This window comes from Ogataea angusta, assembly GCF_019207475.1.
Source record: "Ogataea angusta isolate 61-244 chromosome Unknown 61-244_NODE_13_length_294202_cov_90.480228, whole genome shotgun sequence".
Taxonomy (NCBI): Eukaryota; Fungi; Ascomycota; class Pichiomycetes; order Pichiales; family Pichiaceae; genus Ogataea; species Ogataea angusta.
Genome location: NW_025065227.1, coordinates 51,775 through 71,041, shown reverse-complemented (window position 1 = coordinate 71,041; position 19,267 = coordinate 51,775). Strand labels below are relative to the sequence as shown.

Here is a 19,267-nt window from a genome sequence, read left to right as displayed (position 1 = left end):
ATTTCCGGCATGTTTGATAAGCTCAAGAACAAGCTTTCGTCGGACTTTCCGGCGGTGTCCACTCCGTCGCAGATTGACCGCAGAACGGTTTACCGCTACCGGCAGAACTTTGGCGTGAATTTCGGCTCTGTGTTTGTGCTCGAGAAGTACATGTTTGACAGTCTCTTTGGCAACACCGAGTACGAACTCGACGCTGTCAAGATGAATGTGCAGCAGAAGGGCGTCGACGAGACCAGAAAGCTCTTTGAAGCCCATTGGACCGGCTACTGCACGGACGACGACTGGAACTGGCTCAAGTCCAAGGGCGTACAGTCTGTGAGGCTACCAATTGGGTACTGGGCAGTCGACCCTCGCCAGTTCAACGGCGGCACGTCGTTCGAGTCTGTGGGCGCCGTCTATGAGAACGCTTGGGCAATTTACAAACAGTACATCCAGAAGGCCGCCAGCTACAACATTTCTGTCGTTGTCGATCTGCATGCTCTGCCCAAGGGAGCCAACACGGGAGGACATTCGGGAGAGCGGCTTCACAGGGCAGGGTTCTGGAGCAGTTCCAAGGCCGTCGATAAGGCCGTTGCGATTGTCAAATTCATCGCGTCCGACCTGGTCTCATTTGAGAACGTGTGTGGTCTGCAGGTGGTGAACGAGTCTGATTTCGACGAGGCCATGGGGCAGAAAAAATATTATTCCGAGGCCATCAGAGCGATCCGGTCGGTCAACCCAGACATCCCGGTGGTGATCAGCGACGGCTGGTGGCCGGACCAGTGGGTGAAGTACGTGAACGGCCACACCCGGGCCGGCACAGATCCCGGGATCGTTATCGACCACCACGTGTACAGATGTTTTAGCGACGACGACAAAAGTAAGGGGGTGGACCAGATCATCCGGGATCTGGACGGCTCGGTGCTCACCAATCTGTCTGGCCCGGCAGACTTCATGATCGGCGAGTATTCGTGTGTTCTGGACAATTCGTCGTGGTGCAAGGGAAACTTCGACCGTCAGGCGTGTGTGCGTCGCTTTGGCAACGAGCAGGCGCGACTGTTCAAGGAACGTGCGGGTTTTGGCTCCTACTTCTGGTCGTTCAAGTTTGAGCACGGAGACGGCGGCGAGTGGGGGTTCAGGCCGATGGTGGAGTCGGGGTGCATTCCGTCGCGGAGCACAGAGCCGCAGATCCCGTCCGACGACGAGAAAAACAGGCTGCTCCGCGAGAACTCGCACGCACACGAGGAATACTGGAACCGGCAGAACGCAAACGAGAAGTACGAGCACTGGCGGTACAAAGAGGGGTTCGAGACGGCGTGGAGCGACAGCGTGGAGTTTGCGAAATTCGACAACTCGCGAATCGGCCGCAGAGCAGCGTGGAAGTCGCTCAGACGGCAGCAGCACATTGCCTCACGCGGGAACAGCAGTTTTATCTGGGAATGGGAGCAGGGATTTGATAAAGGTCTGGAGTGTTTTGGCTACTAAACGTATATAGTCATTCCTCAACATCGAATATGGGATACTTGGTTTTCAGTGTGCTGACAAAGTTCGACCAGCTCGAGTAGCTGTCAAGCTTCAGCTGGCCAGACTCCACCATGGTGTTGATTTTTCTGCAGCATCTCAGGACGGCGCGCACGGTGTCGTTGCGTTTCTCGAGCTCCTGCTTTGGAGCGTCGTCCTTGAGTTTTTTATCCAGCACCTTGGAGCATGCTGCGATGAACGTTTCGAGGGTCTGGTTCCCAGCGAAAATCGTCGGTTGGAGGTTGATGATTTTGATGAGCGTCAGCAGACAGATGAAAATGACTGTTGGGTCGTCCTTGAACGCTCTGGCCACAAACCTCTCGAACACCTGGCTCCAGTCGACCTGGCTGATCACCAAGAATTGCGGATTGGTCTCAAGGGTGGTCAGCAGCGAATACACCATCTCGTAGAGCCCCTTTCTGTAGTTCAGACCGTTGTCCAGCTTGTGTTTAAAAGGACCGATCCGGACCACCTCGACGTACTCCTTTTTCTGCTCCAGCTCTGTCTCCAGCAAACGCGGCATGATTTTGGACACCAGCGGAAGAGCAACCAGAGGCTTTTTGTGCAGAGCAAAGATGAGGTTGGAAACTCCAAGCTGTTTCAGTTCCAGATCGGGACTAAAGATGTAATCTTCCACGGACGTTAGCTCGAGATACCTGGACAGCAAAACCAAAGCCGACTCCAGCGACGGGTCAACAAGGACGTGTTTGGTGGTGGACCCCAGCACCAGTTTCTGTGTCCGCGACGGGCTGGAAGAAAGAATGGAGCACATATCCGGCAGCAGCGAGTCGTGGACTGCAAGAAGAGCAACTATCTCAGCTGCTGCTTCCACAGCTTCTGTTTTTTCAAGGTCGGACTTGAGTAGCATGTTGAATAGGTGCTTGGAGGACGCTGTGTCGAGATTGATCTTTTGCAAAGCAATTTTCAAAGCATGCAGCAAAGGAACCGTGGCCCCCTGCTCAATCTGCTTTGTCAACTCGTCCAAATATTTGTTCGGGTTGCCTGACACAACGGAGGCGATCGCAGAAATAGCAGCGGATTTAACCTCTTCGTCACCGCTGAGATGACGCACAAACGGCGCCAGTCCCGTTTCCAAGTCCATGGATTTGGACACCTGGTCCAGAAACGTGATGGAGAACAACACGTTTTCGTTGTTGTTCAGGTTCTGGAGCGTCTCGTCAATGGAGGCAAAGTTCTTGTCGCTCACGCTTACCAAACCCAGAATCTTGGACACGTTTGGGTCGCTATGTGCGCCGTGTTCCAGCACAACCTCGATAAACTGCTTGGCCGGTTTTTGGCTGAGTATGGCGTTCGTCAGGCTGGCAAGCGTGTCCTGGTCAAAGCTAGGGGCTTTGGAGAACTGAACTAGCAAACCGATGAGTCGGTCGACGTCTGGCACGGCCACCTTGGTAGCCAGCACGCTCAGAATCTTGCACACGCACACAGCATTTTCCGGGGCGATTTTGCTTGCCTCGCTGGCCGCTACAATGCGGTCGAAAGCCAGCAAACCGTCCGTCTCGTCCAGGTTGGGTGCCAAACTAGCCAGCGTGTTCAGACTCTGGGCCTGGAGCTCGGAAATCGTGACATATTCAACCAGCTGTAAAACAATCGGATGATACCAGTCGCTAGACAGGTTTTGCGGAATGCGAGAGACGATAGTCTCAATACACTGCAGGTCCACGGCCACCAGAAACTCGATCGTTATGGTGTCCACAAACACTCTCAACGCAGTTTGCAGTTCGGAAACCTCCGACTTGGTGACCAGCGAGCACAGACAGACGAGCGCTTTCTGCCGGATCTCGGTCGAGTAGTTTTTGTTGGAGGCTTTTTCTATAAGTGCCTTTTCGACGCTCGGGAGCTGTGCACCGGGCTCGTGCTCGAGCACATCGGTGAGCAATCCCAGCGTCTCCAGCACGAGCTCGTGATTGGACGAGGACGCGACACAGCCAACAATGTCGGCAATGACTCTCTGAGAGCTGCTTCCAAGGTCTTTCAGAGAGTATTTCTTTAGGACTGCTGCGTAGAACTTGATCACCTCAGACGTGATGCTGGACTCTCTCAAGTCTAATAGCTTGTTCATCAACGCCGGCGCCCATTGCGTTTCGCAGCCGTCTGTCGCGTTGGAAAACTCCACAAAGAAGTCGTACAGCAGCGACAGTTTCGACGAGTTCTTTGCCACAAGCAGTTTGCCGAACGACTCGCAGATGTCCGCGCTTTTGCTGCCCAGATAAACACACGGGTCCTCGTCGCTCTGCATGCTGACATCCGATCCCCGCCGGCCGCTGGCGTAGTCGTTCAACGAGTTGAAGAACTTCAATGTGTAGTACGGACCGTCCTGGACACTGAAGCGGAAGATTTTGGTGAGCGTTCGTAGCGCCTCCGACACAACAGCGCCGTTGTCGTCCTGCAGCTGGCCCAAAAGAGGCTCGAAGACGGATCGGAAAACCGTCGTGAGAGCCAACGGGTGTTTCTCGAGGATAACACTGACCAGTCTTGCAGACTCGCGTCGCAGCTTCCACGACAGTCCAGACCCGTCGTCGTCGTCGTCGTCGTCAAGATCGGAGAGCTCGTACACGTCGTCGTCGTCCATTTCCTCCTCTGCGTCGTCTTTATACGGATTGTAACCAATAAAGCGTGCGGCCAGCTCCAGCGACCCAGAAACGTACTCGTCCATCGGAAGACACTCGAACATGGCCACCAGACACCCAAGCGCCTCGGCACGGGTCTCCTCTGTCTCCTGCTGGGCGTCGAAGTCGTCGTCGGGCTTGCCGAGTGTATCCAAATACAGTCCATTGAGCACGGTTGGGTGGACCTGATGGACGATCTGGGCCATCAGCTTCGCGTTCGAGCGCACAAGGTTGCTCACAACCTTCAGGGTTGTGTCCTGCTGTTTGTGTGTGGTTGTTTTATCGATTAAGGAGATGAGCTTCTGCAGCTGCTCGACAGAGGTGAAGTTGCGAGCCACCAATCCGAGCGCCAAAACAGACTTTTTTGCAATCACTATGTCTGCCTCGTAGCACGCCCTGGCCAGCAGCTCGGCCATGTTGTTTAGCTGGGCAGTAGTCAGGTATTTGCCCAGATATTCAATAAGATCAGTCACGATCTCAATATAGTCTATGGTGGTGTGGAAAGCGGCGGTTCCGACCTCAAACACCTCGCCCAGCACGCAGTTCGCCACGTCGCGCGCCACAGACTCGTTGGCCACGAAATTCTTCAGAATGTTGTGGATCGCCATGGTGTAGATGGTGGAGGTGATGGAGATTTTCTCGGGCTTCTTCTTACTCAAGACGGCCACCACAGACACAACGTAGCCGCCGAGACGCGGAGTAAGCGTCTCGAAGCATTTCAATGCCTGTGTGCGGACCTCGGGAAACTCGTCGTCAAGACAGTGGAGAAGGATCTTGGCGTATTGGATCCGCGCCTCGCTCGAAAACGCGTCTGGGTTGCTCACGATCTCCTTCTCGAGGTCATTGAGGGCCATGAACCGCAGATCCGGGTCTGTGTCTCTGGTTTGGGTGAAGAGGTCTTCAATAAAAAAGCGCATTACTTTTTTCACTCGCGTCGATCGACTATTATACAGACTGCTACATGCTACCGTTGTTATGCTTGTTCCTTGCTCTTGTCTTTCTTCTCCTTCTTGGCCTTTTTCTCTTTCTTCGTCTTCTTGGACGTCTTTTGCTTCTCTTTGGTCTCTTCGACAGCCACTGTGCCCTCGCTTTTCACATTCACCTCCAGCTGCTCGTCCTCGTCTCCAACGTATTCCTGGACATCCACCTCCTCCACTATCATAGGATGCTCCCGCTCGGCGTCTTTCTGCCCGTCAGAGTCCTGCTTGTCGCCTTCTTTGACGCTCTCCTCGGCCATTCCCTCAACCGAAACCTGCTCCCCGGTAATAATCTCCACCAGCGCCTTGGCACGCATGACAAAATCGTACTCTGGAATGTCCTCATCCACAGCACCCTTCTTTTCCTCCTTCTCTTCCTCCTTCTCTTTGGTGTCGTCGTTCGCTTCCGCGTTCTCGTCCTTCTCGTCCTTCTCTTCCTGGCTCTCCTCAGCACCCTCAGGCTCCTTCTGCATGTCTTCAAGAGCCTGCCGAGCAGCATTATTCCATTTATCCACCACAGCCATCATCTCGTCTCTCACACGGTCCCTCGACCCGCCCTGAATACTGGCAATGTACGCTTTCAAAGCTTCGTCATACTCCTGAGGAATGTTCTTGAGGTTTTTGAGAATCCAGGTCTGTTTGGCCTTGGAAAATTTCCAGTTCGCACGGTCTTCGTGGTATTGTCGAAGATACTTGAGCTGGTCCTTTTCTGGCGGCGGAGGACGCTCGTTTTTAGGTAGCTTCTTTCTCTTGGGAGGCTTCTTCTCTGTGTTCGGGCCAGGCTCGGCCTTCCGTTTCTTGATAACGTTCACCTTCGTGATGCCGAGCGGATCATTTTCCACGGTTTCCTTGATCTTCAGACCAAGACGTTTCCAGGCTGGCTCAGACATGTCAGTGTATCGATCTGGAAAAAAATTAAAATTCCTTATTTTTCACTACGCAGATATCCTAACTAGAACTGCGATTTATCAGGATGTTTCAAACAGACGATACCAATAGTCGGTAGAGCAGGAGGGTAACTTTCACTACAGTAACCCGATCTGTGGCCCTTTGGTAACCTGGTTGTATTTAAGTAATTGGATAATAGTGGATAATCATTTGTGAGACTATTGGACCTATTTAACGAGCAATAATTATAAGCTCTAAAAACTAATCGCCTTGTTGGTCAGAATACAAGCGGATCGTTCGTCCAGAAAAACCTACAAACTGAATGCTCCCCTCCGCGCCGACTCTTCACAACAGTCTAGTAACTAGTCGGCTTCTAATATCCGGACTCAGTCAAATGAGTGGTTTCAACACAACGCTAGTACCTTTTGTTTGTATATACAGCAGTGCAGTCTCTTTGTCTCGCACCAGTGCCCGCTAAAGTACTGGCCGCTAACTCTTCATCAATGGCTACCGTAGCCAGAATTATTTACGTAAATTTTCTCTCAGCTGCCACCATGCACGCTAAGAAATATTTTCTAAATTTTTTACGTTACTTCATTATGCGACAGATATCCTCACACTCTACGAATATGGGATGGACGTCGCTATATCAAGTTCCTGGTTTGAGTCCGTGAAAAGCATGCCGACTTTTCATGGATATAGAAATGGAATACATCATTTAAGTCCATACGCGACAAGTCTTTTGTATCCCTCGACAGCGTCCTCCAAGCTCTCGTGAGTAACGTACTCGTTGTCTCCGTGGGCAACTAGAATGGAGCCTGGCCCGTACAGGTACCTTTTGAATCCACGCTGTGTAAGATTAGGCACGTCCGTGAAATAGGCGGCCAGCATGGTGTCGAACCCAGGCACGTCGTAGTCAAGGTAAGTAGGGTCTGCCTTTTGGATGACTGTCACCTCAACATCTTGGTATTTTTCCAGGATGTCGTCGGCAATCTTCTGGATCTCGTCAGACTTCACGCTGACTCTCATGAGGACCTCGCATTCGGCAATTGGAGAGACCACGTTTGCTGCTGTTCCTGCGTTTATCAGTCCGATGTTGACGGTCGTAGGACCCAGAAGCTCGTCAGAGGGCCACTCTGTGGTGGAGATCTCATACATTATCTTAATAAGCTCGTTGTTTGCGTCTTTGCCTAGCTCTGGATAACCGGAGTGGGAAGAAAGCCCGTGAACCTGAATTTTGAAGTAGTAGACACCTTTATGGCCAACTGCGAGCTTGTTTTCTGTTGGCTCGCCAAACACAACCATCTCCCAACTAGCGTCAATTTCCTTGTCCACAGTCAACATGCCATCTCCGCCAGTCTCCTCTCCAACAACGAAAAGCAGTGCAACGTCGCCTTCCTGCACTTTATTCTGCTCGTACAGCTCTGTGAATGCGGTGATTTGAGCAGCCACCGAGCCCTTCGCATCGCACGAGCCGCGGCCGTATATTTTGTCTCCGTCGTCGTAGTAAGCAATATACGGAGGCACCGTATCGATATGGGAGGTGAGCAACACTTTAGTATCTCTCGTTTTTCCCAGATAAGCGTAGACATTGTTGCGTCCTTGGGAGCTTATGGTTTCGACGGTGAGTCCCAGACTCTTGAGATACTCGGCGATGTATTCAGAAGCATCCTGTTCCTGGAAACTGACACTATTTATTCTTACCAGTCTCTTGTGAAGAGAGTAGAGTCCGAGAGCGTCCGTTTTTGCGGTTGAGCTGTGCTGCGTGCTGAGTAGATTGAATTGTGGCCAGCCATCGAAAAATGGCAGCGAGACCACCACCGAAATTAAAAAGAATAATACCCCCAGTCTCATCGATAAGAATAAAGAATTTTATTGGTACTTATTTAAAATCCTTTCAAATTAATTTTCCATGACACATTCTTTTGAGATCTCGGACTTGTACATATTCAGCCTGAGCAAGTCGGTGCTCAGCTCGTTGGAGCTCATGTACTTTGACTCGCAGACGCTGGAGGCGAAGCCCAAAGAACAGGAACAGGTATCGAACACTGGCTATATTTCGAGGCCCCAGCCCAGAGTCGAAGAAGACGATTTCGAGCGGTTCAACCGCAAGAGATCGTCGGCCGGGCTCACCACAGTCAGCGAGGATCAGTTCGAGGACATGATGGACCAGCTGAGTATTTCTGGGTCGGAAAGTGACTCTGAGAACGACGAGTCCACAGTCAGCTACCTCAACACGCAGTCTCCGTTCGTTTTGTTTCAGAGCCCATTGCTCGACGCAGGACTTTGCTTTGGTGCCTACAAAACCGTGCTGAACGCAAAGAACGAAGATCCGCTGGAGAACCTGAAAAAACTTGCATCATTGGGCTCCGGCAAAAGCGCACTATTCATGCTGGGAGGAGGCCATTTTGCCGGGGCCATTATCTCTCACGAGCCAATCAGCACAAAAGGGAACCATGGGTCGGCAGAGGAGCTGAGAATGCAAAGTGTGCGGTTTCTGCACCACAAGACGTTCCATAGATACACAACCAGACGGAAGCAAGGAGGCGCCCAAAACGCCAGCGATAATGCCAAGGGAAAGGCCAAAAGTGCCGGTTCGACGCTGAGAAGATACAACGAACAGGCGTTGGAGCAGGATATTCGCAATCTGTTGGCCGAGTGGAAGAAGGAGCTGGACGGATGCGAGTACATATTCATCAAGGCGAGCGGATCGGCGTCGCACAAAATCATCGTTGGGTATGCGAACTCGCCCATTCAGAACGACGATCCGCGAGTCAGACATTTCCCTTTCACCACGAAAAGACCAACGTCGTCCGAGCTGAAGCGCGCCTGGATCGAACTGAGCTATTTGAAAATACTGGACCTGCCAAAAGCACGAAAAGACGAGGTGGAGCGCGAGCAGCGTCAGCAGGAAGCTCTCGCCCGAAGCCGGGTCCAGAAGCAGTCGGCAACTCCAAAACAGGACTCCCCAGAAATGGAGATATCCAGGGAGCTGGTCAGTCTGCTCAAGCGGTCCAAAGCTCCGGCTCTAATTTCGTTTGTGAAAAAAAATAAAGTTGACGTGAACATGGAGTTGCAACCAGAGACAGAATTCGCCAACACGCCGACCATGTTGCATTTCGCGGCCGCCAACAAGCTCAGCCACATGTGTCAGGTTCTGCTAGTAAACCTGAAAGCCGACCCGGCGATCACGAACCGCCACGGCCGCACCGCCTACGAACTTGCTTCGCAGCATGCCAGATTTTCTTTCCAGGTGGCTAGAAATATTCTGGGAGAGGACTACTGCGACTGGGACGCGGCGAAGGTGAAAGAGCCGATGACAAAGGAGGAGGTGGAGTCAATACTCAATGAAGAGAAAAGACAGAATGAAGAAGAGGCAAAAAAGCTAATAGACGAGCAGCTCGAGAAGGCCAAGCAGGAAGCAGAGGAAGAGCATACCAAAAAATTTGGCCGCGGAAAGCCGCTCGGGATCACCGAGCAGCAGAACCTCAGCTCTCTTACGCCCGAGCAGAGAATGCGTGTGCTGCGCGAACAGCGCGCTCGTGCTGCTGAGGCGCGTCTAGGCAAGCTGGGTAAGTAGCGAAGCAATTAATTTTTCATGAATATGTACGAGATTGCCGGTTTGTCGGGCTCCTGGGAGTCCATGATGCTATCGATGACCGGGTCGCCCGTGCGTGCGCCGGTGGCCGGGTCGTAATGGCGGTAATCCATCAGACACCGTTTAATCTGCTGTTTTTTCTTCTCGCCGTCTATATTTGGGTCCTGATAATCAAGAGCAGATATAAAGCTGAGCTCGCGCTTGATTTTGGCAGGCTCCGCGTATTCCAGCTCTTTTCCGTCTCCAGAACATTGGCAGTCCAGCAACATGTGTGTGTTCGAGTTGACTTGCGACACGGTAAACAGGTCTTTGAGGTCGGTTGTGTCAAAGAAGTTCTCGTTCGAGTCCGCCGAGTCGTCCAGGAACTTGTCGCTTAGACTCGTCTTGATCAGCTGGCGCTGGAAGATTTTTTCGTCGATGCACCCGGCCGTCAGTAGCCTATACACGTGCACCGGTTTTGTCTGTCCGTCACGGTGGACTCTGGCCATAGCCTGGAGATCAACAGCGGGGTTCCAGTCGTTGTCGAATAATATCAGTCTGGACGCGCCAACGAGGTTCAAACCCATGCCACCGGACTTGGCACTGAGAAGAAACACAAAACTTGTATCCCAGGCGGCCTTATTGAAGTCAGAGACAATTTTGTCACGTACGTTGGCTGGTGTTGCTCCGTCGAGACGCGTGAATGGCAGCTCCAGCACGTTCATGAGTTTCTCCAGCACGTCCAGTGTTTGCGTGAAGTTTGACACGACAACGACTTTCTCCTGCTTGAGTTTGTAGATACCTTTGAGCAGTTTCACGAGAAGGATGATTTTCGCGCTGCGCACTTTGCTGCTGAGCTCTGCGCGCAGGTCGTCGATGCCACACAGCCCGGCGAACATGGCGTCTTCGGTCAGCAGCGCCGGCGAGTTGCAAATCTTGCGGAACGTCGTGATCAGCTGCAGCGAGTCGTTGGCCGGCGCAGCGTGGAGAATCTTACTAAACTGTGCGGTTTTCTGCAGCGACTCAAACAGTCTGATCTGGAGCTTTGTGGGCGGCGCAAACAGCACGTAGTCGGAGCGGCGCGGCAGGAATTTGGTGATCTCCTCGATCGTCCGCCGCAGCGTGAATTTCTTGGTGAGCTCTATGAGCTCGCGCGAGGCGGCCTCGCCCTGCTCCAGCACCGCCGCGTTCGTGCAGTTCGCCTCGCGAGCGCGCAAGATCGGCCGCATGTAGCTGCGCTGGAAGCTCTTGAAGTCGCCCAGCACGCCAGGGTTTACAAAGTTCGCCACGTTGTAGAACTCTGCCAGGTCATTCTGGATCGGCGTGCCCGAAAGAAGCACCCGGTGCTTGATGTCGAGCGACTCCAGCACCTTGAGCACCTTGTTGTTGCCGCTCTTGAGCCGGTGGCCCTCGTCGCACACCACCAGGTCGAACTTGATGCACCCCACGTCGTCTGCCACCGTGAGCATTTTTTCGTACCCGATAATCATCACTTGGTAGACGTTGGTATTTGCAAAACCCTGGATATTCTGCTTGTCGTTGTTGGAGGAGCCGTTCAGCGCCAGGATGCTCACGCGGTTCGGGCCCAGCCACTTGCGGAACTCTTTCTTCCAGTTCACCACAAGAGTCACCGGACAGCAGATCAGCACTTTGCGTGCCACAGGCGCGTCTCCCGCGACGGGGCTCTGTTTCAGCAGCGTCCACACGAGCGTGATCGTCTGCAGCGTCTTCCCCAACCCCATGCTGTCTGCCAGCAGCACGCCGTGCCCGTCGTAGTCGTGAAATCCCATCACGCACTCGTACATAAATCTGACACCTTCCTTCTGGTGCGGCCGTAAATTTTCAGCGAGCACAGGGTCCACCACAACGTCTCTTATGGCGCTGGTGTCCGCGTTCGGCGGCCGCGGCAACACCAGAGCGTCCGGCGCCGTCGCGTCGTGCAACGACTGTGCGTTTCGCCGGGGCGGCGCGGAGATTCGTGCCGGGGTCGAAACGAGCTCCGAGACGCTTTTGGTAGCCAGTCTGGGCCGTTTGAGCAGGCCGACGCTGCGCATTGGCGGTGCCTTCCGGAGCGGCGCCGAGACCGCACGGGTCGCAGGCACCGCCACTGATGGCTCGTCCACGGGCTCGTCGCCGTCGAGCTCAAACTCGTAGCTGCCGCCTCTAAACACCCCGTTGTGGATCACTTTTGAGCAGTTTTTGACTCTCGCGAGAAAGTTGCCCGAGTCGTCGCGCACAATGCCCTCGTCGTTGACCACGGCCAGGACGCCGTCGCCATCCCACGTCTTGTTCTTCCGCTGCGTCTGTTTGCGCCATAGGACGTTGTATCGCGACATTGGACGGGACGCGTAAAGTGAAGATAAAAATATTCCACCCATGCACCAGAAAAAGCGAAACCTGATTTTCCAGCATGCTCACTCGAACAGAACCCAGCAGATGCGACATTCTCGCGAACCTGCGCACTTGCATTGGGGTCGCCAAGAGGGCCAAAGCCGAGGGCCGCCATCCGTTTGGGTGCATCCTGGTGGGCCCGCGCGGAGAGGTGCTCTTGGAGCAAGGCAACGTCGACACTCTGAACCACGCGGAGTCGACGCTGTGTAGAGAGGCGTTTCGCAGATTCGGGCCTGCGTTTCTGTGGGACTGCACTCTCTACACGACGTTCGAGCCGTGCTGTATGTGCGCAGGGTCTGCGTACTGGGCCAATATTGGACAGATCGTGTACGGCGTAGCAGAGACTCGGCTGCTGGAGGTGACGGGGGCTGCCCAGGAGAACATGACCATGTCGCTGAGTTGCCGGGAAGTGATCAAGTCGGGACAGAAACCGATCCAGGTGGTCGGCCCAGTGGCAGAGCTGGAAGCTGAAATTCTGGATGACCACCAGGGGTTCTGGCGATCGGAACAATAAAGGATGCGGCACGAGTCGTGCTCCAAGAATGTCTGCGTACGGGGTATGGACAACTAATGACGCGCCAGCAAAGTTCTCTGGTGAATGCCAAACAAGAAGCGCTGCAGACGTAATGCGTCTGGAAGCTGAGAAAGAAAAGGCTGAGTCGTCAGAAACCCGCGGTTTCCAGCCTGTTCTAAAATTTTTTCAATAGCGCTAACAAGAGCTGCAGCGCAGCTTGCGCTATTATGAATGCAGAAAAGGTACCTAGAATTTCGCAGTGTTTATATCTTTGCGCACCTGGAAGGTGCGATATCTTAGGTGCAACGCATGCACAGGCTGACGAAATCGTTAAATACAATGCATGCGAAAACATGGCTCTGAAATCCATTCTGAGCCGGGAACATCGTTATACAGCCGCATGTTCCGGCACTCGTTCATGCCGAACGTTTTCGTCCTTCCAGACGTCGAGGGATCTGCGATTGGATATTGTTCGTGCTGGGGTTCATGCATCCTGCAGTCGACCGGTCATTGATACCAGGAAACTGTTTTCTTCGCTACAGCGATTCCACCATGTGGATATATAAAGTTTATATTTTCCACCAAGGCGGATGTTTTATTCTTGTCGAAGAGTAGCGTAATCCATGGTCCCTTAGCCCACGCTGATCAATGGAACTCCCCTCTTTAATAAACGATTCTGAAGAGACGGAGAACACCAAACCTACAGAACCCGAGCAGGGTTCCTCTCTTCGGCAAGAATCCATTTCTCAAGAGTTACGGAAACACCTCCACATCAAGTCCGAGCAGCGACGTCGTAGCAAGATCATCGATGGGTTCCAGAAACTGCGCAACATCATCCCGCTAGTCAAGCCACAGACAGATTCCAAAGCACAGGTGCTTAAGAAAGCCACCGAGTACATCGAGGAGTTGCAATACCAGAACAGCGCCCTGGCGGCCAATTGCGAAATGCTCAAAGAGTACTCCCACCAGTTGCACAACCAGCTGCTGCAGCTCAACGCCACTCCTGTCACGCCGACGCCGCAGCTACACAGAGTCTATTCTCAAGAACTGGGCCAGACACAGATACAGTATCCTGCCTATCCCGGCGTGTTTGCGCCTCCCATGGGCCATTCGCAGTCCGACGGACGTATAATGCCCTATCCAACGCATCTTGCACCCCCGCCCCCGGTCGGTTTCACCCATATACAGTCTCCCTACCCTAGAAGATCCACCCATCCATTACCCACTTTGCACCATAATCATCCCGCTGGCCACGAGTACATGATGGCCGCCGACGGCACAGCCCCCCTCCCCCCTTTCGCTCAGGGACACTTCCCAAAAAAGTAAATAGGCACCTACCGTCCAATGGCCGATGGCATGATTTTTACATCCCAGTAACGGCAGCAGATTTGTGCGAGCAGTGGTTGGCTAGCCGAGGCTCGGCTTGTACCCGAGCTCTGCGCAGTCTTCTCCTCCCAGTAGCTGCGAAAAAATGTACGCGAGACGCACAATCTGAGAAGTGCAAAACGGTCGCGCAATGCTGACCACTCCGAGCGTCCCATTCTCGCCTCGGCCCTAAGCCAGCCTGCCCAGCGTCCAGTCCCCAATGCCGTTTTCCCGACGGGCGTTTGGCGCCCCTGCCAAACCTGTCCCGCACCCAGCGTCGAAAAAAAAAAGCTCCTACGCTGGTGAGGAAATATTTCCGTTCCGCATTCATCGGGGCCATCTCCAAATTTAGAACTTTACTCGAGCACTCGGCTCACCTTCAAGCACGTATCACGAGCCTCTGGCAAGGCGTACTGCAAATTTTGTGATGTAGCCCAAAGCCATTGTAGAGCTGATGCACAACTTGGCAACTTTTTGTTCAATGCACTAACCGTTTTCTCGTTGGTTTCCTGTTTGAGTAGTCCCCCGTGAGAGAGAGTATCGTACCTCTCCAACACGATCTCTCGCCCGTTCCCTTTTCTTTGTATGCAGCGCCTCTAGTCTGGTTCTAGCCCGTTCTGAACCGAAAAATACATCAGTTCCTGTTGAAATACCAGATCACCTCCCCCCTGCTGATTTGCGCTTGCGCGGCCCAAGTCGGACGGCTCGCGAAATATTTTCAAAATCTCACAATTACATGTCCGAGTCAGACTCCACATATTTGGCGCTCAGAGACACGTGTGTGCGCGGCGAGCTTCCAGCCCGGCTCAGCTCAATTGCGGCGCTGCTCACGCCTGTCAAAACGCTGCAGATCTTGCTTGTCGATCTGCCCGAAACCGTTTCTTTGCGACTCTGTTTTGAGGCTGCGCAATCGGCGCTCAAAGGCTCCGACGCCGCAGAGTCCCTTCCCTTGCCCGACACGTTTGCTTTTCCAGCGGAGGTGGTTGCAGAGCTGGTGGCCGAGGCTGATCGCTCGCTGGAGGAACAGGTGCACAGATGGCATTTTGACAGCAACCAGGATCTGTATTTTCAGTTTGTCCAGGCCAGGATCTTCAAGACAAACTACTATTTGGGAGTTCTGCCGAAACCAGACGAGATCGAGGACCTCGTGTGTGCCTCAGAGTTCTCGTCCAAGCAGTTGACAGACTGGTGGAGCCTGTTCTATGTGCCGCTCGCCAGTTTGGCTGAGTTCGGCGACGTCCCGTTGTTGCTCGACTTTGTTGACTACTACTCCCCAATGGACCAGATCGAACTGTTCATCGGACTCATCGACACCTCGAACCACGACCGCATTGTCCATTGGCTCTGCAAATTCCACAGTTATCTCAACGACAATGGCACAACTATCAATAACTACGTTCTCTCGCTAGGAAACTCCATCGTCGCCAAACCGGCCGTCCAGATCGAGTCCAAGTTCGACACTCTCGCAAGACTCGTCACCTCCAGCGACCTGTTGGCCTATCTGCAAGCCACTGGCGCCTTACAGAAGTTTGTCAGCATAGTATTGGCAATCATCTACCTCTGTCCCGAAGTCTCGCTCTCTCTTTACGTGAAGATGAAGGAAATACTTGTCTGTCTCAAATTCGTCGATGCCGAGAGTTTGGCTCCTAACACACACCAAGACCTTACACGCAAAGCCTCGCTGCAAGAGATGGCAAACTCCATCGTGCCTTGCCCAGACACCATCAAAATTCTGACACAATATGTCGAGACGGGAGAAAGACTGTTCTCCAACAACATGTCGCTAGCTCAGGTGGCTGAGCTTCCTGAGATGAGCCCGCAAGAGCAGTACGACCAGCTGGAGAAATTCGTCATCACAGAGTCTGCGTATCTGACAACGGCTAAACAATGGGAAAGCTTGCTCAGCTCGGTCTACTGGGTCGCCAACAATACCCGCGTCTTCAACAAAGTCAAGCTCGCTCAAGTGGATGAGCTCATTTTGAGCAAGCTGCTCTCGAAAAACATGTTTGCCCTGATCACTTCTGTCTTTTTGCCCAAGTATTGCACGCTGGACGCTGGCCAAATAGACAAAATTCTTATAAACGCAGCATGGGAGTTCTACCGCAAAGCAACCAACTGTGACCCGTCGATGGGCCATCTGAAGAGCGCCAAGAACTGTCTGCAGATGGCCAGCTCTGGTACGTTGCAACTCGAGCAGCTCATCACAGCTAACCAAGAACTATTGCATTGGAGATTATATTTCAAACCGGGTGTTCCTATCAAGCCGCTAGACATCCTGGAGGCCAAAGACCCTTTGAAGATTGTGTCCAGAATTTTGGAGCTGAACGACAATGCATACAAAGAAACCGAGCTGTTGGAATCTTTGCTGTCACATTTGAGGACCGGCATCAACAGCAAAAATGAGATGGATACCGTCAAACTGCGTCTTCTTTGCCTTGATTTCGCTATTGCGCAAGACTTTGGCCACTCCTTGCAACTGGCCTCGACCTTGATTGACCTCGCCGTCAACGCCAAGAAAAGCGATCCCAAACTATTTGGCCTCATCCAGGAAAGATGGTTCTCCATATTCCAGCTCGTCAAAAACGACTATGCCGAGCCAGAAGAGCACGAACAGATCACACAGAAACTCCACCTGTTGCAGCACCTTATGCTGATAGTGCCTACTGAGTTCAACACCAATGTTCTTGAGCAATGGCAGCTACTTAATACCATTCTTGACCAGGTCGTGCCGGAGACTCCTCCGTCAGGACAGACGAAGATCGAGAAATCCAACGACCTGGGCAAAAACATCATTGGCTGGATAGTCGGAGCCCAATAACTCGTATCATAGCGCTTGAATATATCATTACTGTCCGCTCCACACGGAGTCGAACTCATCTATTACATTATCCTTCTCGTTCACAAAGTCGCCCGCATCTGCCACATTGTCCGCCAGGTTCTCCAGCCTATTCAGCTGCGTACCGGAAACAAAACCGGTAGTCTTGCGCTTGCTCTCCTCGCGGTCCTTAATTTCGTCCACCGTCATCAGACTATCGTAAAAGGCAACCACTTTCTCGTGAGTGAGTATCCTTGAAGGATCGAAGTTCCTAACCTGCAATCCCCTTCTGTGAGTGGCTCTCGAAAGCGCAACGTAGGCCTGGCCGCGCTCAAAAATATTCCGCAAGTCAATTTGGACTAATGGTAGAGTTTGCCCCTGTGACTTGTGTATACTTAATGACCAGGCGAGAATTAGCGGAATTTGCGTACGTGAAACAATTGGTCTATCAAACTCATCCTCGAGACTGAAAGTTTCGGGCTCAATCAGCACCTCACGCGTGGTTCCATCGGCCTGAATGAAACGAACAAGAGGCATTCTTCTGTTCTTAGAACTGCTGTACAGCTGGTTCAACAGCTCTATCTTGCGTTCTATGTTCCTCTGTGCCGACTCAGGGAGATCCTCAGGCTGTTCCTCCTTGAGCTCTTTCAAGAATGAAAAAACATTCTCGTCCAGCTGGCTTTCCAAAACAGTAGAATTTTCAATTAAATGTTTCTCGTCTCGCTTTGAAGGACCTTTATTCATCGAGTTGGCGGCCTTTTCCTCTAGTGTTTTGATGTCAACCTTATCACTTTTGATAGATCGATAATGCGTATAGGTATCAGGATCAATGAAGTCCACGATTTTGCCCAAGGAACCATTGACTAGAGTCTCGTCCATATTCTTGATCAACATGACCTGAGCGTCCTTCTTCAGTGCGATTCGTTCAGGAGCAAGAAAACTTGATAGTAACCGCTGCCGCTGATCCTCGTCGGTTAGCGAGCCACCGTCGAAAGCCCTGAAAACAACTTCCGCGCCCGGAAGTTGTTTCAACATCGTACTGTTGGCTCTGTCGACCTCCCGTCGCGTGGGAAACAGCTTTGCAGGAATCACACCTTCTTTGGAAGCCAGAGGACGAGAAAGAGCTCTGAACTTTCTTGCAGTCGCTTCGGAGACATTCCCATTACGGACCTCGTTCAACATGTTGATAAAGTCGCGGTCCGACTGCTGTCTGAAAACTTTCTTGAGCACAATCGTATATTTGATGGCTTGTTTCCACGCTTGTGATTCGAAGGCAAAAACTGGTTCGCCGTGCTTGGTCACTGGGGGGAGCTGATAAAAGTCGCCACAGATGACTAACTGGAGCCCTCCAAATGGAACATCGCGCCGTTTTCTCATTTCGCGAGCAATCATGTCGAGCTTATCAAATAAAGCGGCATCGATCATAGAAACCTCGTCTATGACCAAAACCTCCAGATCTCTCCATCTTTCCTTCATTTTAGGGTTCCGTTTGATTTTCTTTACCAATTTATCAGCTGGCGCGTCACCTAATCCAATTCCAGTAAAAGAATGTAATGTTTGTCCTCCTATGTTACAAGCGGCGAGCCCTGTTGAGGCAGTGACACCGACACTTCCCAGGGGATGCTGTTTTTTTAATGACTTAATCAATGACCTAAGCAAGAGAGACTTACCCGTACCTGCAGAACCAGTATAGAACAAGTTGTGACCTTGCCTTGCAAGCTCAATCACCTGGTTTTGCTCCTCGCTTAGCGTGACTGCCTGAACGCGTTTCACTTCAGGCTCTTTCATTTCGTTTGTGTCGTTTTTCCGTTTAACATCGGCAAACAAGCTTTCTTTCTGCGTCAAAAGCTCTAACTTGGCATATGCAGCGGAGGAGGTGCTTATCATACGTCTTCCTTCCAGAGGCTTGTTCAGAAGAACCTTGTTTTCCTTCAAAGGAAGTGTATTCGCTTTTTCAGCTTTAGCAGGCGAGACAAGAGTGCTACCGTGTTTGACAGGCGTCTCCATGATCGATTCAATCCCGTTATGCGAGTTATCTGGTGTAGGGCTTTCTGGAACCTGCTGTATGTTCTCCTGCGCAGACTCCTCTTGATTCTTTTTCTCAAAATATTTCTGTATTTTGTTCACCGCGGTGTCTGCAATATGCTTGTTTGACGGAGAGAGCGTGCCGAACCAGGTCAGGTAGTCACGAACATGGTCCAGGGTCACGCCTGCATGCGTCCCCTGAGTCCAGTGAGGCGAGTCGCGCTGTCTGCGCTTGAACTCTGGATACAGAACTCGTGTCCTGTGGTCCACCGGAGACGAATCAGCAACCGACGAAGACTTCTGCTCAGCAGGCGTACTTGCAGGTCGTTGGTTCGCCTGGAACTCTTCTATCGAAATCACCCCTTCATCTTCTGCGTCCTGGCTGAAAGAGTAGTTAAAGTCTGCTGATGATATTTTTGGGGATCTAGTTTGGGACTCGGCCTCAAGCGCGGCCCGAGCGGTGTCGTCCAGAAAGGAAACCATTCTATGTATATGTCGCACACGTAACTGTCTAAAAAAAAATCTCATACAGCAAACCCTCTCTGGACATTGGCTGTTCCCACAAAACACGAAAAAAAAAAATAATCC

At 52.2% G+C, this 19,267-nt stretch overlaps 11 protein-coding genes across 11 annotated transcripts; 6 read left to right on the top strand and 5 right to left on the bottom strand.

Annotated features, from left to right (window-relative positions):
- Window positions 1-9: 9 nt before the first annotated feature.
- On the top strand, window positions 10-1,464 carry KL928_005178 (uncharacterized protein; the record flags this gene model as incomplete). The annotated part of the gene is made up of 1 exon (XM_043205958.1): window positions 10-1,464. One exon carries the CDS (start codon window positions 10-12, stop codon window positions 1,462-1,464), a length of 1,455 nt encoding a protein of 484 aa, XP_043057418.1.
- A 10-nt stretch (window positions 1,465-1,474) lies between these two features.
- Window positions 1,475-4,981, bottom strand: KL928_005177 (uncharacterized protein; the record flags this gene model as incomplete). The annotated part of the gene is made up of 1 exon (XM_043205957.1): window positions 1,475-4,981. The coding sequence occupies one exon, from the start codon at window positions 4,979-4,981 to the stop codon at window positions 1,475-1,477; it is 3,507 nt and encodes a 1,168-aa protein (XP_043057417.1).
- Window positions 4,982-5,100: 119 nt separating this feature from the next.
- KL928_005176 (uncharacterized protein) lies at window positions 5,101-5,994 on the bottom strand (the record flags this gene model as incomplete). Its single annotated transcript, XM_043205956.1, has 1 exon — window positions 5,101-5,994. One exon carries the CDS (start codon window positions 5,992-5,994, stop codon window positions 5,101-5,103), a length of 894 nt encoding a protein of 297 aa, XP_043057416.1.
- Window positions 5,995-6,706: 712 nt separating this feature from the next.
- On the bottom strand, window positions 6,707-7,846 carry KL928_005175 (uncharacterized protein; the record flags this gene model as incomplete). The annotated part of the gene is made up of 1 exon (XM_043205955.1): window positions 6,707-7,846. One exon carries the CDS (start codon window positions 7,844-7,846, stop codon window positions 6,707-6,709), a length of 1,140 nt encoding a protein of 379 aa, XP_043057415.1.
- A 58-nt stretch (window positions 7,847-7,904) lies between these two features.
- KL928_005174 (uncharacterized protein) lies at window positions 7,905-9,572 on the top strand (the record flags this gene model as incomplete). The annotated part of the gene is made up of 1 exon (XM_043205954.1): window positions 7,905-9,572. The coding sequence occupies one exon, from the start codon at window positions 7,905-7,907 to the stop codon at window positions 9,570-9,572; it is 1,668 nt and encodes a 555-aa protein (XP_043057414.1).
- Window positions 9,573-9,580: 8 nt separating this feature from the next.
- On the bottom strand, window positions 9,581-11,905 carry KL928_005173 (uncharacterized protein; the record flags this gene model as incomplete). Its single annotated transcript, XM_043205953.1, has 1 exon — window positions 9,581-11,905. One exon carries the CDS (start codon window positions 11,903-11,905, stop codon window positions 9,581-9,583), a length of 2,325 nt encoding a protein of 774 aa, XP_043057413.1.
- Window positions 11,906-11,945: 40 nt separating this feature from the next.
- On the top strand, window positions 11,946-12,474 carry KL928_005172 (uncharacterized protein; the record flags this gene model as incomplete). The annotated part of the gene is made up of 2 exons (XM_043205952.1): window positions 11,946-12,164; window positions 12,235-12,474. The coding sequence occupies 2 exons, from the start codon at window positions 11,946-11,948 to the stop codon at window positions 12,472-12,474; spliced, it is 459 nt and encodes a 152-aa protein (XP_043057412.1).
- A 28-nt stretch (window positions 12,475-12,502) lies between these two features.
- On the top strand, window positions 12,503-13,040 carry KL928_005171 (uncharacterized protein; the record flags this gene model as incomplete). The annotated part of the gene is made up of 2 exons (XM_043205951.1): window positions 12,503-12,635; window positions 12,712-13,040. The coding sequence occupies 2 exons, from the start codon at window positions 12,503-12,505 to the stop codon at window positions 13,038-13,040; spliced, it is 462 nt and encodes a 153-aa protein (XP_043057411.1).
- An 82-nt stretch (window positions 13,041-13,122) lies between these two features.
- KL928_005170 (uncharacterized protein) lies at window positions 13,123-14,267 on the top strand (the record flags this gene model as incomplete). Its single annotated transcript, XM_043205950.1, has 2 exons — window positions 13,123-13,641; window positions 14,034-14,267. The coding sequence occupies 2 exons, from the start codon at window positions 13,123-13,125 to the stop codon at window positions 14,265-14,267; spliced, it is 753 nt and encodes a 250-aa protein (XP_043057410.1).
- A 308-nt stretch (window positions 14,268-14,575) lies between these two features.
- On the top strand, window positions 14,576-16,657 carry KL928_005169 (uncharacterized protein; the record flags this gene model as incomplete). The annotated part of the gene is made up of 1 exon (XM_043205948.1): window positions 14,576-16,657. One exon carries the CDS (start codon window positions 14,576-14,578, stop codon window positions 16,655-16,657), a length of 2,082 nt encoding a protein of 693 aa, XP_043057409.1.
- A 27-nt stretch (window positions 16,658-16,684) lies between these two features.
- KL928_005168 (uncharacterized protein) lies at window positions 16,685-19,162 on the bottom strand (the record flags this gene model as incomplete). The annotated part of the gene is made up of 1 exon (XM_043205947.1): window positions 16,685-19,162. The coding sequence occupies one exon, from the start codon at window positions 19,160-19,162 to the stop codon at window positions 16,685-16,687; it is 2,478 nt and encodes an 825-aa protein (XP_043057408.1).
- Window positions 19,163-19,267: the final 105 nt, after the last annotated feature.